At 41.2% G+C, this 14,829-nt stretch overlaps 1 protein-coding gene across 1 annotated transcript in view; it reads left to right on the top strand.

Moving 5' to 3' along the window:
* Nucleotides 1-14,829, top strand: part of MACROD2 (mono-ADP ribosylhydrolase 2) — a gene marked incomplete at its 5' end in the record, with an annotated part of 853,200 nt that overhangs the window by 591,375 nt on the left and 246,996 nt on the right. Inside the window, one exon of the mRNA XM_080342121.1 lies at nucleotides 7,976-8,049. Within this exon, the coding sequence (XP_080198247.1) occupies nucleotides 7,976-8,049 (74 nt within the window). The remainder of the gene's footprint in view (nucleotides 1-7,975; nucleotides 8,050-14,829) is intronic.

Below are 14,829 nucleotides of genomic sequence, written 5' to 3'. Positions count from 1 at the left end.
ACATGTGTCTAAACAGCTGTGCAATTTATGCAAACATTGCATATATACTCTCATAGGTAGATTTTATAATTGCAAAACTACCTGTGTATCTTTCATTTGCATTTGCCTTGTGTATATGTTCACTTACCATATGAGAACGTGAATTGCCAGAGTAGTGAGATCTTTTCCTTTTCATTCTTGCGGTCGTCTCTTTCTGCTGTTTCCCCTATTATGCTCAGCTTGAAGCCTCAATGTTCCACGTGGGCATTAGAAATACCATGACATACAAAAAATCTCCATCATGTAGCACAGTAAACAGCACAGCTCTGAAACAGTTGCTTCCCAGAGAGTCTCTGAGAATTGCTAGCTATATTTTTTTTAACAAGACTGTTAGAGAACTCATTTATCCATGGTGTGGTTCCCCTGCAAGCACACTCCCTGTAAATGCTGGAAAAAGAATGAAACCAAAGTCTTGACTTCCAATACAAATCTACTGACTGCTGCAGAACACGGAAATTCTTGCAGATAGGCAGAATCCTGATGTAATACCTCTTGCAGTAAGGTACTCATAGGCAAGCTCGATTCCTCTTCAGCAGCCCAAGTATAAATGCATTTTCTGTTGAACTTTTTTTTTCTTGGTTTTGTTTTGTTTGTTTGTTTTTTTTAATTTTCTCTTTTTTCCTCTTATTTTTCTTTTATTCCTCCCTTTTTTATTTTTTCTTTCACTTTTTTTTCTTTCTTTTTTTACTTTTTTTTTTTCCCCCCCTTCCACTTTTATCTCAATACTAACAAATATCAAACAGCTTGATAAACCCAAAATCTAGTTTTTCTTTAATGGAATCTGAACACCTTGTTAGCGCAAGCCTCTTAGCATATCACCTAAATAATTGTATTATATCCCCATATTCAGCTGACACTTTAAAGACAACTATGTGGCAGGCATTTTCCTGATGATATCAGTGTAGTAGATTGTGAAGTGAAGCATGGCATGATATCGTGTGTTTCAGAGAAACAGCATTCATGTGGATCTTCTTGTATCTTAGCCACCTCCTTGTAACTGACCTCTTTTACACCATTACATTTCACAGAATCACAGAATGTCAGGGATTGGAAGGGACCTCAAAAGCTCATCCGGTCCAATCCCCCTGCCGGAGCAGGAACACCCAGATGAGGTTACACAGGAAGGTGTCCAGGCAGGTTTGAATGTCTGCAGAGAAGGAGACTCCACAACCCCCCTGGGCAGCCTGTTCCAGTGTCTGTCACCCTCACTGAGAAGAAGTTTCTTCTCAAATTTAAGTGGCACCTTTTGTGTTGCAGTTTGAACCCATTACCCCTTGTCCTATCATTGGTTGTCACCGAGAAGAGCCTGGCTCCATCCTCCTGACACTCACTCTTTAGATATCTGTAAACATTAATGAGGTCACCCCTCAGTCTTCTCTTCTCCAAACTAAAGAGCGCCAGCTCCCTCAGCCTTTCCTCATAAGGGAGATGCTCCACTCCCTTCAGCATCTTTGTTGCCCTGCGCTGGACCCTCTCCAGCAGTTCCCTGTCCTTCTGGAACTGAGGGACCCAGAACTGGACACAATATCCAGATGGGGTCTCACCAGGGCAGAGTAGAGGGGAAGGAGAACCTCTCTGACCTACTAACCATCCCTCTTCTAATCCACCCCACGATGCCATTGGCCTTCCTGGCCACAAGGGCCCAGTGCTGGCTTATGGTCATCCTGCTGTCCACCAGGACACCCAAGTCCCTTTCCCCTACACTGCTCTCTAATAGATCATTCCCCAACTTATACTGGAACCTTCATTTCTGTGAATGAAGATGGTCTGTCCATCATTTCAATACTGTCCCTGCTTTGTATCACTGCATCATAGCAGAGAGACGTTGTGTTTCTTTCCTTAGTTGCTAGATGCTCATTTTGGGTTTCTTTATTGACCATCTTCTACCAGCTGCCTCTTTATCATCTCAGCAATTGAACGCAATTGGCAATCATTCTTTGGGAGCTCTATGTATTTTCCTGTTGCAGGTGAATTTCTTCACTCAAGGAAAATGAAAAAGCACGTTCCTTGCTTGAGAGGAATTGAGAGACATATAATCATTCCTTCAGAACGATGGTTTTGTTTCTGCATTGTGAAAATTTCTTGTTTTCTGTTGATGTTTTATATGCACAGTAATTAATTAGCATAGTCTATAAGGGATCCAGTAAACAGGTAAAGCTTTGTTACTTGGCGTGACTGGGGTAACAGAAAGGTTACTGGCTTTTCACAGTACTTAATTTCACTGGCTTACTGAGAGTTACTCCTCGAGCGGACAGCAAATAAGGCTTTCTCTGGCTGACTGAGTTCAATAAGGCAAGGTAGGTTATTTAGCAGAAGATTCATGACTGTTCAATGCAGCCGATCCAAAGGAGGGCACTTTCTTTCCAAGTTGCGAGTGTCCACAAAAATCATCAAGCTAGCAACTCAGCTTGTTTACCCAGTCACCATGGGACCATGGGTACTTAAAAAAAGGCAGGGGGAGACAAAAAAAAGCTCAAAACCAGCAGCAACCTAAGCTTGTTGGTAGGATGCTGCCCTCCGTGCTTCTGAATAGAACAGATTTACCATGAGAGTGGGAATCAACGTAGCATGAGTGAATTCATTTTGACTACTAAAATATTTCTCTGACAAGATGATTATATGGGATCAGTTGCAAGATTACAGTTTCACAACTGAAGGACAAGTGAATGTGTCGAGTAACCCCAACTAAGGCATGCAGGGCTGTGCATCTCATTGGTTTTCTTTTATTGTCATAAAGTGATGAGGCTGAAGTGTTGTGATTAGTGTGCTGTCAATAGCTAGTCTTGATCTACGTGACCATAATGAAGTGCAGTTATTCGCATGTCTGATGCGATTCAGAAAGCATTGTGTGGCACCAATAATAATATTGGGTTGCAGAACATATATGGTATAAAGGCTTAGTGCTTTTTTCTTTTTTTTTAAACAAACCTGAGAAACGTCTTTATTTCCCACACCATCTGGTGCTCATGATTCCCACATAGCAAACTTGATGCATGATGGAAATACCCTGTCATACTTACTGCAGGAAGGGCCTTTTGTACCCTTCCACAGCTTAAAATGTGGCTGTTGAGCTACTAGTTGAAGAGCTTGCTTTATATATTATTAAGCATCATTGACAATTAGAAAAGCTAAATAAATGCAAATTATTACATTTTGACAGTCATGTTGATTAAACAATGGGACTTGGGTTTGATTTTTAGAACATGGGAACAGTCTGGAAACTGTTGCATCTTGATATATGCACAATCATGCCAGTGTGGATATTTTTCTGAGAAAGTATGAGAAACACATAATGAGTATTTGTGTTGATGTGCATTTGGTTATTTTCATGATTTGCTTCAAAATGAAACCATTAAAGCTGGCAAATAAGAATATTAAGATTGTGATGAGTCTTTCAGAAACCATCGAGAAGAGAGCATATTTTAAATGAATAAAAACCTGCCTAGCATTTAAGCTGTGCTAACAAAAAAAAAAATGCAGACTTTTTTTACTGGGATGAGTTGATTTACGAAAAACATTAGACATCTCAGTTAAGCTGACAAATTATAACACTTACCCTGCAGCTACGGAGTGATTTTCTGGATTGACATCTGCTTTTTAGTATTACAGCTTAACCAATACAATCTGTTATCATCGTCTTCAGCTATGTCATATTAAAGGTTGATTATTTAGTACTTAGGTTTTGTTAATGGGCTTTTCTTGGAGAGGTGGCATTACCTGATTGTAAGTTTGACATTTTAATAAGGTACAGCTTTGGATTGAGCACAGTAAAAGAGGCGGTTAAAGCTACCAGCATCTCCATACAGTTTGGGAGTCCTTTAAATAGATTTCTATTATTTTTGTCTCACAACATCCTTGTTGCACTGTTATTCATCGAAAAACTTGTAGTATATCCTTTTCAGATACCACACAGTCAAATTAGGCACACAGTAACAGACACAATAGTGTGAATGTTTCTCTGCTAAATCCCCCAAGCACCAAAGGCTGAGCATTTACACTGGAGTTTCTAACAATGGGGAATTGATCGCAGATTTTCTGTATGTTGATGAGTCAGGGGGGCCTTATGTTCTCACCAGTTGCTTTCCAGGGAATAAATACAACGTATAAGGGCAACTTCAACATACATCTCTATAGCTGCTATTCTTTCTCAAGTCTCCTCCACACTCTCCTCCTCCAAAACAGCACATTTATTTAATATCAAATATTTTAAAATAATTCTGCCAGACCTTATCATGCTTCCTCTGGAAAATGATGACCATGATGACTGTGAGAACTTACAGAGCACACAGCTGGTTTCAGCAGCCATTTCTCCGGTCAGAGTTGTAATTCCCAGGAATAAGGTGGTAAAGTCCTGGGAAGGGGTGCAGAAGCTCTTTAGTTTGAAGCTTTCATAGACCGTCACGGTGGGTAATATCTGTGCAAGGACACACCAAAAGCAGCAGAGTTCAGATGAGGTATATTTTATGTGGTGGTAGTAAGGTGAGATTTTTGTAGTGAGGAGTATGGAGTGATATTCATCTTAGTGAGTGAGCACAGTAGTAGATACATCTGTTAGTAACACAAAGTTTCTAAGTTCAGCTGTAGCTTGGTTGGTGCTGGTACCCAAGTCAGCGTTAAAGCTGGCAGTTGCTATTCCAAGGTGTATGCAAAGGCAGCTGTCCTGTCTAGAGTGACATTTTAGCTGTGAAGCAACTGGGCAAAGATGTGAAACCTTTCCTAACAGTTTCCAAGCACGTTTTGGAGTAACAAGTGTTTCTGGAGACACAGCTGCAATACAGCTGGGACAGGCACGTGGAGATGGTTGATACTGATGTACTTCGTGGAGTTGTTAGTGTTGAATGAACAGAGCAAAGCTCAGCCTGGCCATGCATGACCTCTCTTTCATCCTTCATGTTCTTTAAACCGTGCAGGTCATTCTGCACACCCTCCTTCCTATTGACTTATCAGGCTTGCACTCACTGTGCTGTAATCAATAAAACCATACTGTAAAGGAAGGCTCCTGAAGTGAGTGGGGCACGAGAGACGGTGTCTGCTCGCTTCTAGTATTTGCTGTACTTGAAGAGCCGGATGTAGATCCTGGTGATGGATGGTGAGATGTGGTCAGCCAGTGCTACAGAACGCACAGGCTGCAGGGGAGCTCTTCAGGAACCTCTCTGGTGTAGCAAGGTTTGCCGTGCCAAAATGTCAGCTTTGCCACTGAAGGATGGAGGAAGCCCAGCCCGAGTTAGAGGTCTCTGTGGGTAGTTAGACACTTCACCCATCCATGACGTACAGCCTGCCAACCCTCCTTTTTTCTCCAGCCCAATAAACCTAGTGAAGTCCTTCAGAGGCACCGCTTGCCTCTACCGTACGGCTAATGCTTGTTCGCCTTTCTGTGCCCTTGTCCTTTTCAGTATTCTGGAGGAGCACTCACTGCAGTAACGTGGGCCAGTGTCACTCTTATTACTTTACCCGTTTTATCTTTTGTGAAATTGAGCCTTTAGCCAGAATTGCCTGAGCTGCTGCTCCAGCAGCCGGTTAACTGTGAGCCTCCTCGAGCTCATTTCTCTCAAGTAATTTGATTCCCACGTGCTCGCTGAGATTGCTTTGTCGCCAAAAAGAAAGTGTGGAAGGGGGATGGGTGTGTATATGGGAGCTGACCAGAAATGGCATGGCCAACAAAACGTGGCTTAGAGATAAAAACCACGCCAAAATGTGTTTAAAATATCCCATCTCGCTTTATCTCCCTTCAACCCAGTCCTATAAAACAACATGTTTTGCTGTTCAAGAATCGAAGACACAGGGCCCTTTGTACTGGTGCAGGGTACAGAACAGGAGGCTAAATTCTGTCCTGCTTCTGCATAAAGCTAATAAGGTAATCCTTTCATTAAAATTACCAGAAATGTGTGTAAAATACTAATTAGATTTTTTTTTTCAACACATTTTCTGAAATAATACACAGAATTCAAGGCTTTTTATTTTGGTTGCTGAGCTATTTCCTTTACATTGTGGTTACTTATGAGTAACTGAACACTAGTTTTCTAGATAAGCTTCTATTTAAGATTGATTAGTATGGCAGCAGTTTTCTAAATAATGCTGAATTTATGGAAAGATTCTATAAAATTGCCAGTGCTTTATCACAGTTTTGGGTAAACACCCTGCTGCAAGGAAGCGAAAAACAAGCCTGAAAAGTGAATCTCGCTGGAGGGAGAATTGTTCTGAAAATAAACCATTCAGTACATAAACAATGGTTGTATCAGTTGTCTGAAATACACATTTCTCCCTCTGCATGGAGTTCATTTTATGTCCGGGCAGATCTACCACACTCAGGATACGGAATTTCTATGTTACAAAGTTTTGGTTCACTAGATAGGATATTACTAATTTAAGCAGACGGTCCCCTTAAAGATCTGTTATTTTCTATGATGAAAATGAGGCTGTTGAAAGTCCCTACTTTGAGCTTCGTTAGTGTTCATTAGTTTGTGTCATAAGACATATGCTTTGATAAGATCAGCAGCGTTATTAAATGTCATAAGAATGTATTTACCCAGTGGCAGTGGAAGTATCCCCAGTAACACTTGTAGGCTTTTAGCTAATTTTCCATCTCAGACCTGGAAAAAAAAAGATGATTTAAAAACGTTCTTTATGGTGAAATATATGGAAAGGAAGCACATGCTAAATGTCAGTATTACTCAGACATTGGCTATTTTACGTGCTACTCTTGCTAGAGAGTTGTCATCTATCACTTTGAAACAGGACACGTGCTGCTGGACAAAACCTTTGCAGAGTCCAGTTCCAGGGAGTGATGTTTTAGGGATGTGGCTCAGGGATTTTGTTCCTTTTTGTGTTTTTCTCTAATCTAGCAGAGCACAAGTTCTCACAAAGGGTTAAAGAAGGTACGAGTTTGGAGGTTAACGTGCCAGGTCAAAAAGCTGGACACATCCACTAACATTTGCGGTGCCTGCGTTTCAGTTTATGGTGCGAGGGGTGATGCATGATGTAAAAAATGCTATATGTACACAGCTGTATGCTGAATTTCATGACTGTTTCTGTCTAGCCCCATTGCTTGATTGTACACTGTGCCTGCAGCTCCACCTCTTCAAAGACTGTTCTATTAATCTAACCGAATGAGCGCTATTCATACAGCTTATGGGTTTTTATTTTTAAATCCTCACAAAAATGATTTGCTGCCCTCAAGTTAGGAATTTAAAGGAAAATTAAATTAAGGCTGCCTAAGTAATGAAAGCATCTTTAGATTTGATAGATAGAGACCATCAAAGCAAAAAGCCTGTATCCCTGGAAAGATTTTTGATATTGTTTAGTGCTGGGGGGAGTTACAGTTGCTAATATATCATGCACTATCAGACCTTAAATTCGTACGCTTATGCTTCATGAATTCCTTAAATTCCAAAGTTGCTAATTATATTTTAGGTCATAAATTAAGTGATTTCTAACTCAAACATTTCTATCCTTATACGGCCTGTGGCATTAGGGTCATAGTGTTGTATAGTTTTGCTGACAGACGGATTAAAGAAAGAAAGCCTTAGGAAAGCCCTTAGGGCTTGAAAAATGTCTGATTTCTTCCTTGCATGCCGTGAAATGTAAGCCTAGTATTTGTTACTGTGATATATTGTGTTATATTGTTGCCTGCCTAGTACCACACATGTATAGTTCTCTATTGTTTCTACTTTTCTTGAGCTGTGGAGTTTTCCTCGAGTTTAAAACAAAACAAAAAAAACCCCAATAAAACATGACAGACCCTACTTACAATTTGTTTACCTCAGGGGAAAAAAGTAATTGATGTCCCTAAAACCTTTATATAAATCTGTGAAGAAGTGAGTTGGCCAAATGTAATCCCAAAATAGTCCAAAAATATTTTAAAAAATAATCCAGATTTTTGTTATATGTGTATAAAAATGTGTGCCTTTTAATTATCTCTCGTTCCTTCTGTCTTTAGGTTTTCCAAATGAGCCTGCTGCTGTCATTGCCCTTAACACTGCCAAGGAATGGTTAAGCAAGAATTACAATGAGGTATGGAATAAAATATAAATTTCCCAAATGGTCTTTGATTCCAAAATGCTGAAAAGAGTAAACATAGGCTTGAGCCTTGAAGTCTTTTACTATTTATTATTTAGTCTAAGACAAAGGAAATCAGGTCGGGACAATATAGCCGGGGAAAGATTGTTATATTTAAAAGCGACGCTGGAGTTGAGGGGAAATACCTTTGTTTGAAACCATACTGTGCGTTTCCTGTGCATTGTAATCTTTCCTGGCAAAGCAAAAGACTATTCTCTTCCTAAGCTCTTTCTGAGCGTCGGAGTTTTTGTGTAATAAGGAGGAGATGCTTGGAAAGGAAATGTATATTGCAGTTGTCAGTGGAAAGAGCCACCAAAGGTCAGTGGTGTCCAGGGGTCACTTTACTGTAAAGAGCAGTATGGTAGTATTTTCTTTTTTCTTTCTATTTTGTTTGTTTGCTTATAGTTATTGGTTTTCCCTGTAATGCTCACTAAATATGTGACACAACTGTGTATTTTTAGCAGGACTGGTGGTCTTTCAGTGACAACACGATGGTGATTATTTTAACAAGACAAAGAAAATGCTTTCAACAGAATGCTCTCCGTATCTCCCCTTTTTAGTGTTTTGTCTTTCTCTGGTCTGAGTTGTTAGCAGGCTGATAGTTCCTAGTGTTGAATTGGTGAAATGCAACAGAGAAGTGACAGAACAAGTAAAATAGTCATGATGGTCTTAAACTGGAGATATGCCTGTTTCCTCATAATGACAGCCAGCATTTCAGACAGCTAGAGTTGTTCAGTATTTTTGTCTGAAAATATTTAACAGAGTATCTAGTGGAGAAGTACTGGATACAGGGACATAATTAGTAGTATTTTTCCTCCAGCAATATATTCAGGGGGCCTTTTTTTGTCAAGAGGATGTGATACATGAGAGTTTTATGTGCTTTGTTTTGTTTTTTACCGACTTTGAATTGGAAGGAAGCGCTATGTCGAGATTTGACTGGTAAATTGAGGTTTTCAAACCTGATTTCTGAAAGGTGGACTAAGGAGCGGGTATGTGTTTGGACGCTGGTTCTTTGTGGTGCCGAGCTCTTGGTAGCTTCTCGTGATTTAGAGATCCAAGCAATGGAGCAAAGGTTTTGGATGGACAATCTTCATTAGCAGTACGGGTGCCTAAGAGTCGTCAGCCAAGCTCCAGGCTTATATTTTTGGGAGTCTGATCTGTTAGTATGTAATTTTAACCTTTGAATGGAAGGCTGGAACCTCTGTGTTTGCGCTGCTTCAACATCTTATAATTTCTCTTAGTTCCATTTTTACCACATCATTTAAACATGGACTAAAAGAATGTTTAGCTCCAGAGGTTAAGCTGTTCTACCTCAAAAGCTGAGTATTTACTGGATATACACCTGCTCGTTACTTTTCTCTTAGTGGTATTACGAGAGTCCTGACTTCATTTGGTAGACTCCCCATAAAAAGTGTAGAAGTTTTCTCAATGAAAACTATTTTCTGAGGTATTTTGCTCTACAGTTCAGCTATTGCTTCTCAGCTAGAAGACAGCTTTTGCTTTGAATATACACTTTGAGTTTTGCCTTTATCTCCTTTTTCTGCCTCTGGCCTGGAATTTCTCACACACCCTGTGTGTCACCTTTACTCTTTCTTACTTTTAATTAGCGCATTGCTTCCATGTATTTCTGGTTCCCTCCATAGACTTCAGGTGAGTTCCTGCCCTTGTCCTTGCAAAGCTCTGAGTCTGTTTTGGAAGAAGACTTGAGGTGCACAGCAGATGGTGGTTGAAGTGACAGTGTTTATCATACATGTTCTTGGCTATTATTTGCATTTCAATAATTTTTTCTATATTTTGACCTGAGTTTGCAAAATGTCTCTGTCTTTATGGTCCACACAAATTAACGTAAACTATAAACACTGAATTGTGCCTGATTCCTCGTTTCTCACTCTCTGTAATGTATTCCCTTCTAATTCTTGACCACCCAGCTCTAAACCTCCTGTCTTGATCCTGACAAACTCCAATTGAATCTGGATTATTTTTAAATAAGTAGCTGTGGTTTACAATGTTTGGACAATGAAAAGAGACCTGGCTGCCCTGACTACAAAACAATTGTAAAAAATTATCCTACTGAGCTTACATCACAGCTGTTTTTTGAATGTGGACTAGTATAGCTAATAGTTGTTACATTAAATGTTTCCTAACAGCCTGAATCCCAAACTCACCAAGCTGAGGTGTCATGCTGTTTGATGCACTTGAAGATGCACATGTGATGCATTTGATGCAATTATTGCATATTAGCGAGAACGACAATTCGGAGCTAATCCCCAAGAGCTTTTGTTAATTTTTGAAGGCAGTAGAGTATTATAGATTTAGTTATCCATAGCTTTGTATTTTCCTCTACAAAGCTTTCCTTCTTCATAAGGTTTTTCGGCAATCTGTTGGCTTGAATTTTAGACTGTAGCATACTAGTACGTTTTATATGTCATAAATAGGTCAGAAGCAAAATAAAAATACTTAATTCTAATGAAGGGAGCAGTAATTTATGCAGTGAAAGGGGTCTTTGAGAAGCATGGATTGTGCTGTTTAGTGCATATGGCAAGATGAGCACAGCTCATCTGGTTTAAATGAATTAATGTAGTTCTGTGCCAGGTGTCTATCTGATCCATTTTATATCGTGCACACATACTCCTTTGGATTAAATTTTGGGCTGTGAGTAGTAATATTATACATCACCTGAACTTTTCCAGAAGTAGCTCATCGTACAGCAACGGAAATGAAAGAGACTTTGTGTGTCTCCACAATATAATCCACTCTTACTGCAGATTGCTGTGTAGCGTAGTCGTTTCTATAAAATTCTGTCATAAAGACAGAGCGACTCCCAGAACACCCACTGGATATTTAAATTCGCATGTTCTAGACTGGGAGCAAAGCTTTTAATGATTTACCATGAGGTTTGCCATTTTCCTTATTTTCCCTTGTTTGGTTCCTGTTATTGCTCACCAGACCTGCTGTGCTGTCAAAAGGAGTTGGTATGTCCTGCGAGCAGCCTCTGCCGATTGAGAGGCCTCCTGCACTTTGTTTGTGACAGAGTTCAATGAATCAAAGTCAGCTCCTTCCCTCCATCCATGACCATGAGCCAGCACTGGGCCCTTGTGGCCAGGAAGGCCAATGGCATCCTGGGGTGGATTAGAAGGGGGGTGGTCAATAGGTTGAGACAGGTTCTCTTTCCCCTCTACTCTGCCCTGGTGAGACCACATCTGGAGTATTGTGTCCAGTTCTGGGCCCCTCAGTTCCAGAAGGACAGGGAACTGCTGGAGAGGGTCCAGCGCAGGGCAACAAAGATGCTGAAGGGAGTGGAGCATCTCCCATGTGAGGAAAGGCTGAGGGAGCTGGGGCTCTTGAGCTTGGAGAAGAGGAGACTGAGGAGTGACCTCATTAATGTTTACAGATATATAAAGGGTGAGTGTCAGGAGGATGGAGCCAGGCTCTTCTCAGTGACAAACAATGGTAGGACAAGGGGCAATGGGTACAAACTGGAACACAAGAGGTTCCACTTAAATTTGAGAAGAAACTTCTTCTCAGTGAGGGTGACAGACACTGGAACAGGCTGCCCAGGGGAATTGTGGAGTCTCCTTCTCTGCAGACATTCAAACTCGCCTGGACACCTTCCTGTGTAACCTCATCTGGGTGTTCCTGCTCCGGCAGGGGGATTGGACTGGATGAGCTTTCGAGGTCCCTTCCAATCCCCGACATTCTGTGATTCTGTGATCCCTTCTCGTGCGATCCGACTCGGCTTTGAGAAATCCTCTCTGGTTCTGCTCCTTTAGTCCCAAAGATGTTTGACATGTTTGACAGCCAGTTGTCCCCTAGGTAATGCCTGATACTGGTTGTCCTAAGGAAGTTCTCAAACTCTTTGAGTGTAGGCTGTGAATTGATTGATTGAATTCAATAAGTTTTAGTACAAGGTCGAGATCAAAGTGATAGCCTGCTTGCTAGGAAGTTTGCCTACTTAAAAATACACTTGGCAAAAGGTAAGGTAGGATGGTAAGGTGGAAGGTAGGATGGAAACCTGACAATTTTGTAAGCTTTTGTTGTGCTCTGCAGCAGCAATACCTTATCTGCCTTCCTGCATCCCAGGAAACTGTGACAAATTTGTGAAAGATAAGGCGATATTGTTATTTTCTCCTCTCTACCTTGCTATAGTACTTCTCTCCTTTGATGCTATAATGAAGATTTTATCCATACTGATATTAATTTAAAGTAAATAAATCAGTGGCTATATTCCTTAGCCTGAGGGCCTGAAAATATAACCTAAACGACTCCATTCTTGCAAGCTGTGTTAGAGTCCTACAAAGTTCTCTGCCGTAGTATTTACAGGAGAAGTGATTTGCATTTAATAAAAGGTTTTCTTGTCCAAGTCCATTGTTGTATTTGACCCCTCAGGTGTTTGCATAAAAACTTATTAGCATGCTTAACTCCGATGTCACTCAGATGAATGTCTCATTACCATGCAAATGGAGTTAGCTCCTTCCCGAGGTTAATTGTTACAAAGCAACACAGGGAGAGAGATCTATTGTAATTTACTGAACATGGAACACCAGCCTGGCAGGGCAGCAGCCATCATGGTCTGGCAACCTAAAACTTGACTACCTGAAGTCCACTAGGGAAAACAACAGTATTGTAAGTAATGGTTTGGGCTTAGCTGTATGTAACACACAGCACTGTTCTGGTCTTGAAATGGAACTCTTAGCCAAACTAATTTCTGGCCATGTTTTACACCAAGGTCTGCTGACTTGCAGCCAGAGGGCAAATCTAGTTTTGAAGCTGGTAAATGGTGTTATACTGTAAGCGTAGAAATCCCTTGGAGCAAACTCACAGGAATGGCTACAGTCAGCATTACTGGGTTAATTTACTGCAGACCACCTAGGCTATCTCTTTAGCAAACTGCATTTTCACATTTCACAATGTGCTCTAGAGGTTTAATAGAATTCTTCAGAGCACAAAATAGAATTGGATTCCATCCTTTAGGAAATTATACACTAGGATTCATTTAAAAATGCACATTTAGCTCTTTGAACAGTTCACAATGTTTCTTTCTGGGATAATTTGGCAAGGTCTGAGATATTGCCACCTGATTTCCCATAATGGTATCACAAAAGAATTGTGTGATCAATGGTATCACAAAAGAATTGTGTGATCTTTAAATAATGGAGCCCCCCTCCATTTTTGAGGATGGTAGGGAGAGGGTTATGCTTGGTTTTTTTGTGGTGGCTTATCTTCGAACATTTGCAATGTTAGAAATTATTTGCTTTGCTTCAATACTATGCTATGTTTCTCAAAATGCTGAAAAATAACAAATGCTCTACGTATGCCTTACCTTATGTCACTGACATGAAAAGCCTCAGGACTTTTTCACTGCTCAAGAAAAGACTTTAATTTAACAGCACATTTAGTTCAAAGTATTGTTCTTGCTCTTGCACAATATCTCACAACATTTATTACGCACCCCAGTAGAACAACCGGGAAAGCGAGATTGCAGTATACGTTCCATTGAAATAACTGATGGAAATTAAAAGCACATAGTTGGAAAATAAATCAGCACATTCCTGATTCCTTTTCATTAGAATCACTACTGAAGAGAGACTTTTCCTTATGTTGCCTGAAGTACATGAGATTTAGGTCTCTGTGTTTCAGCGAGCCAGTTATGCATCATCTCACTGCCAACAAAAAAATCTGTGTGTTTCCAGCAAAACAGGATGAGCAAAATCCTGGCACAGCTGAAATCAGTGGAACTCTGTTTTCAGTGCAGAGGGGCAGGATCCCACTTGTTATACTCCTCATGACAAAAATTTTCAGGAGGAAACACTTGGTTTGTCAAGTTGGGCACAACACAACATGAGCAACCTGCACCTGTGCTTCATTTTGTACGGTGCTTCATCCAAATCACGGTGATATTTTCCGCTGTTGAGATAGTTGAAGTGAAATTACCTTTCCTGTGCACTGATTCCTGTACATGTGCCTTGGTGGCACGCAGGGGTTGGGTTGGTCTTGCTGAGCTGAGGAGATGCTCCCTGCATGGGCACTGGGAGTATGACCAGGGGACTTTTATCCTGCTCATAGAAAGCTGCTGGCACAATTGAGTTTCTAAAGATGGGGAGGGGGCATAGGAATTTGAGGAAGGGAAGATCCCTGATGAGAAAGCAGAGCTTCAGGGATTGTGCTGGTTTCCCACAGTCCTCATGGAGCTCCTCACCTTGATGCTGTGGTAAGCAGGTGTCTCCTCCTGGTCAGGAAAGACCAGAGAAGGGCAGTGAAGGCAGCAGCTTCCTTAAGGGGATCTTAGAGAGCCAAGGGAGGACAGGACCACTGTGTGGCCTGGAAGACACGGCACGGGACCCTCAGGAGATCCAGTGGCCTCCAGAGGGGTATCCGTGTGCCAGGCAAGGCTGTCCTGAGCACCTAAAGTGGTGGTGGGTACTGGTGCTGGTTTGGAGACGTCCATGTTCTGCTGGGCAGCTGCTGCCTGGGAGGACAGAGCAAAGGGTTTCGCCGCTGTTCTCTGTTGCACGGGGCAGCGTAGTGCAGGTGTGCCTTCGTGAGCTTTTAAGAACACTAGAGCTTTATTTTGGGGTGTAGCAACACGATCACAACTTTGTGTCATGTGCAGCTCTCTGCAGCTAAGCATGGCACCCCATGGTATCCATTTGGGTGCCATGTTCATTTGACAGTATCTATGGGAGGCAGCGTTGTATTATGTAGCAGGTGTAATAGGCCAGATTAGGAACGTTTCTC

The sequence above is a fragment of the Nesoenas mayeri genome (assembly GCF_963082525.1).
Source record: "Nesoenas mayeri genome assembly, chromosome: 3".
In the NCBI taxonomy this organism is placed as follows: domain Eukaryota; kingdom Metazoa; phylum Chordata; class Aves; order Columbiformes; family Columbidae; genus Nesoenas; species Nesoenas mayeri.
The sequence above is the reverse complement of the archived record's forward strand: the minus strand, read 5'-3'. Positions and strand labels throughout refer to the sequence as shown.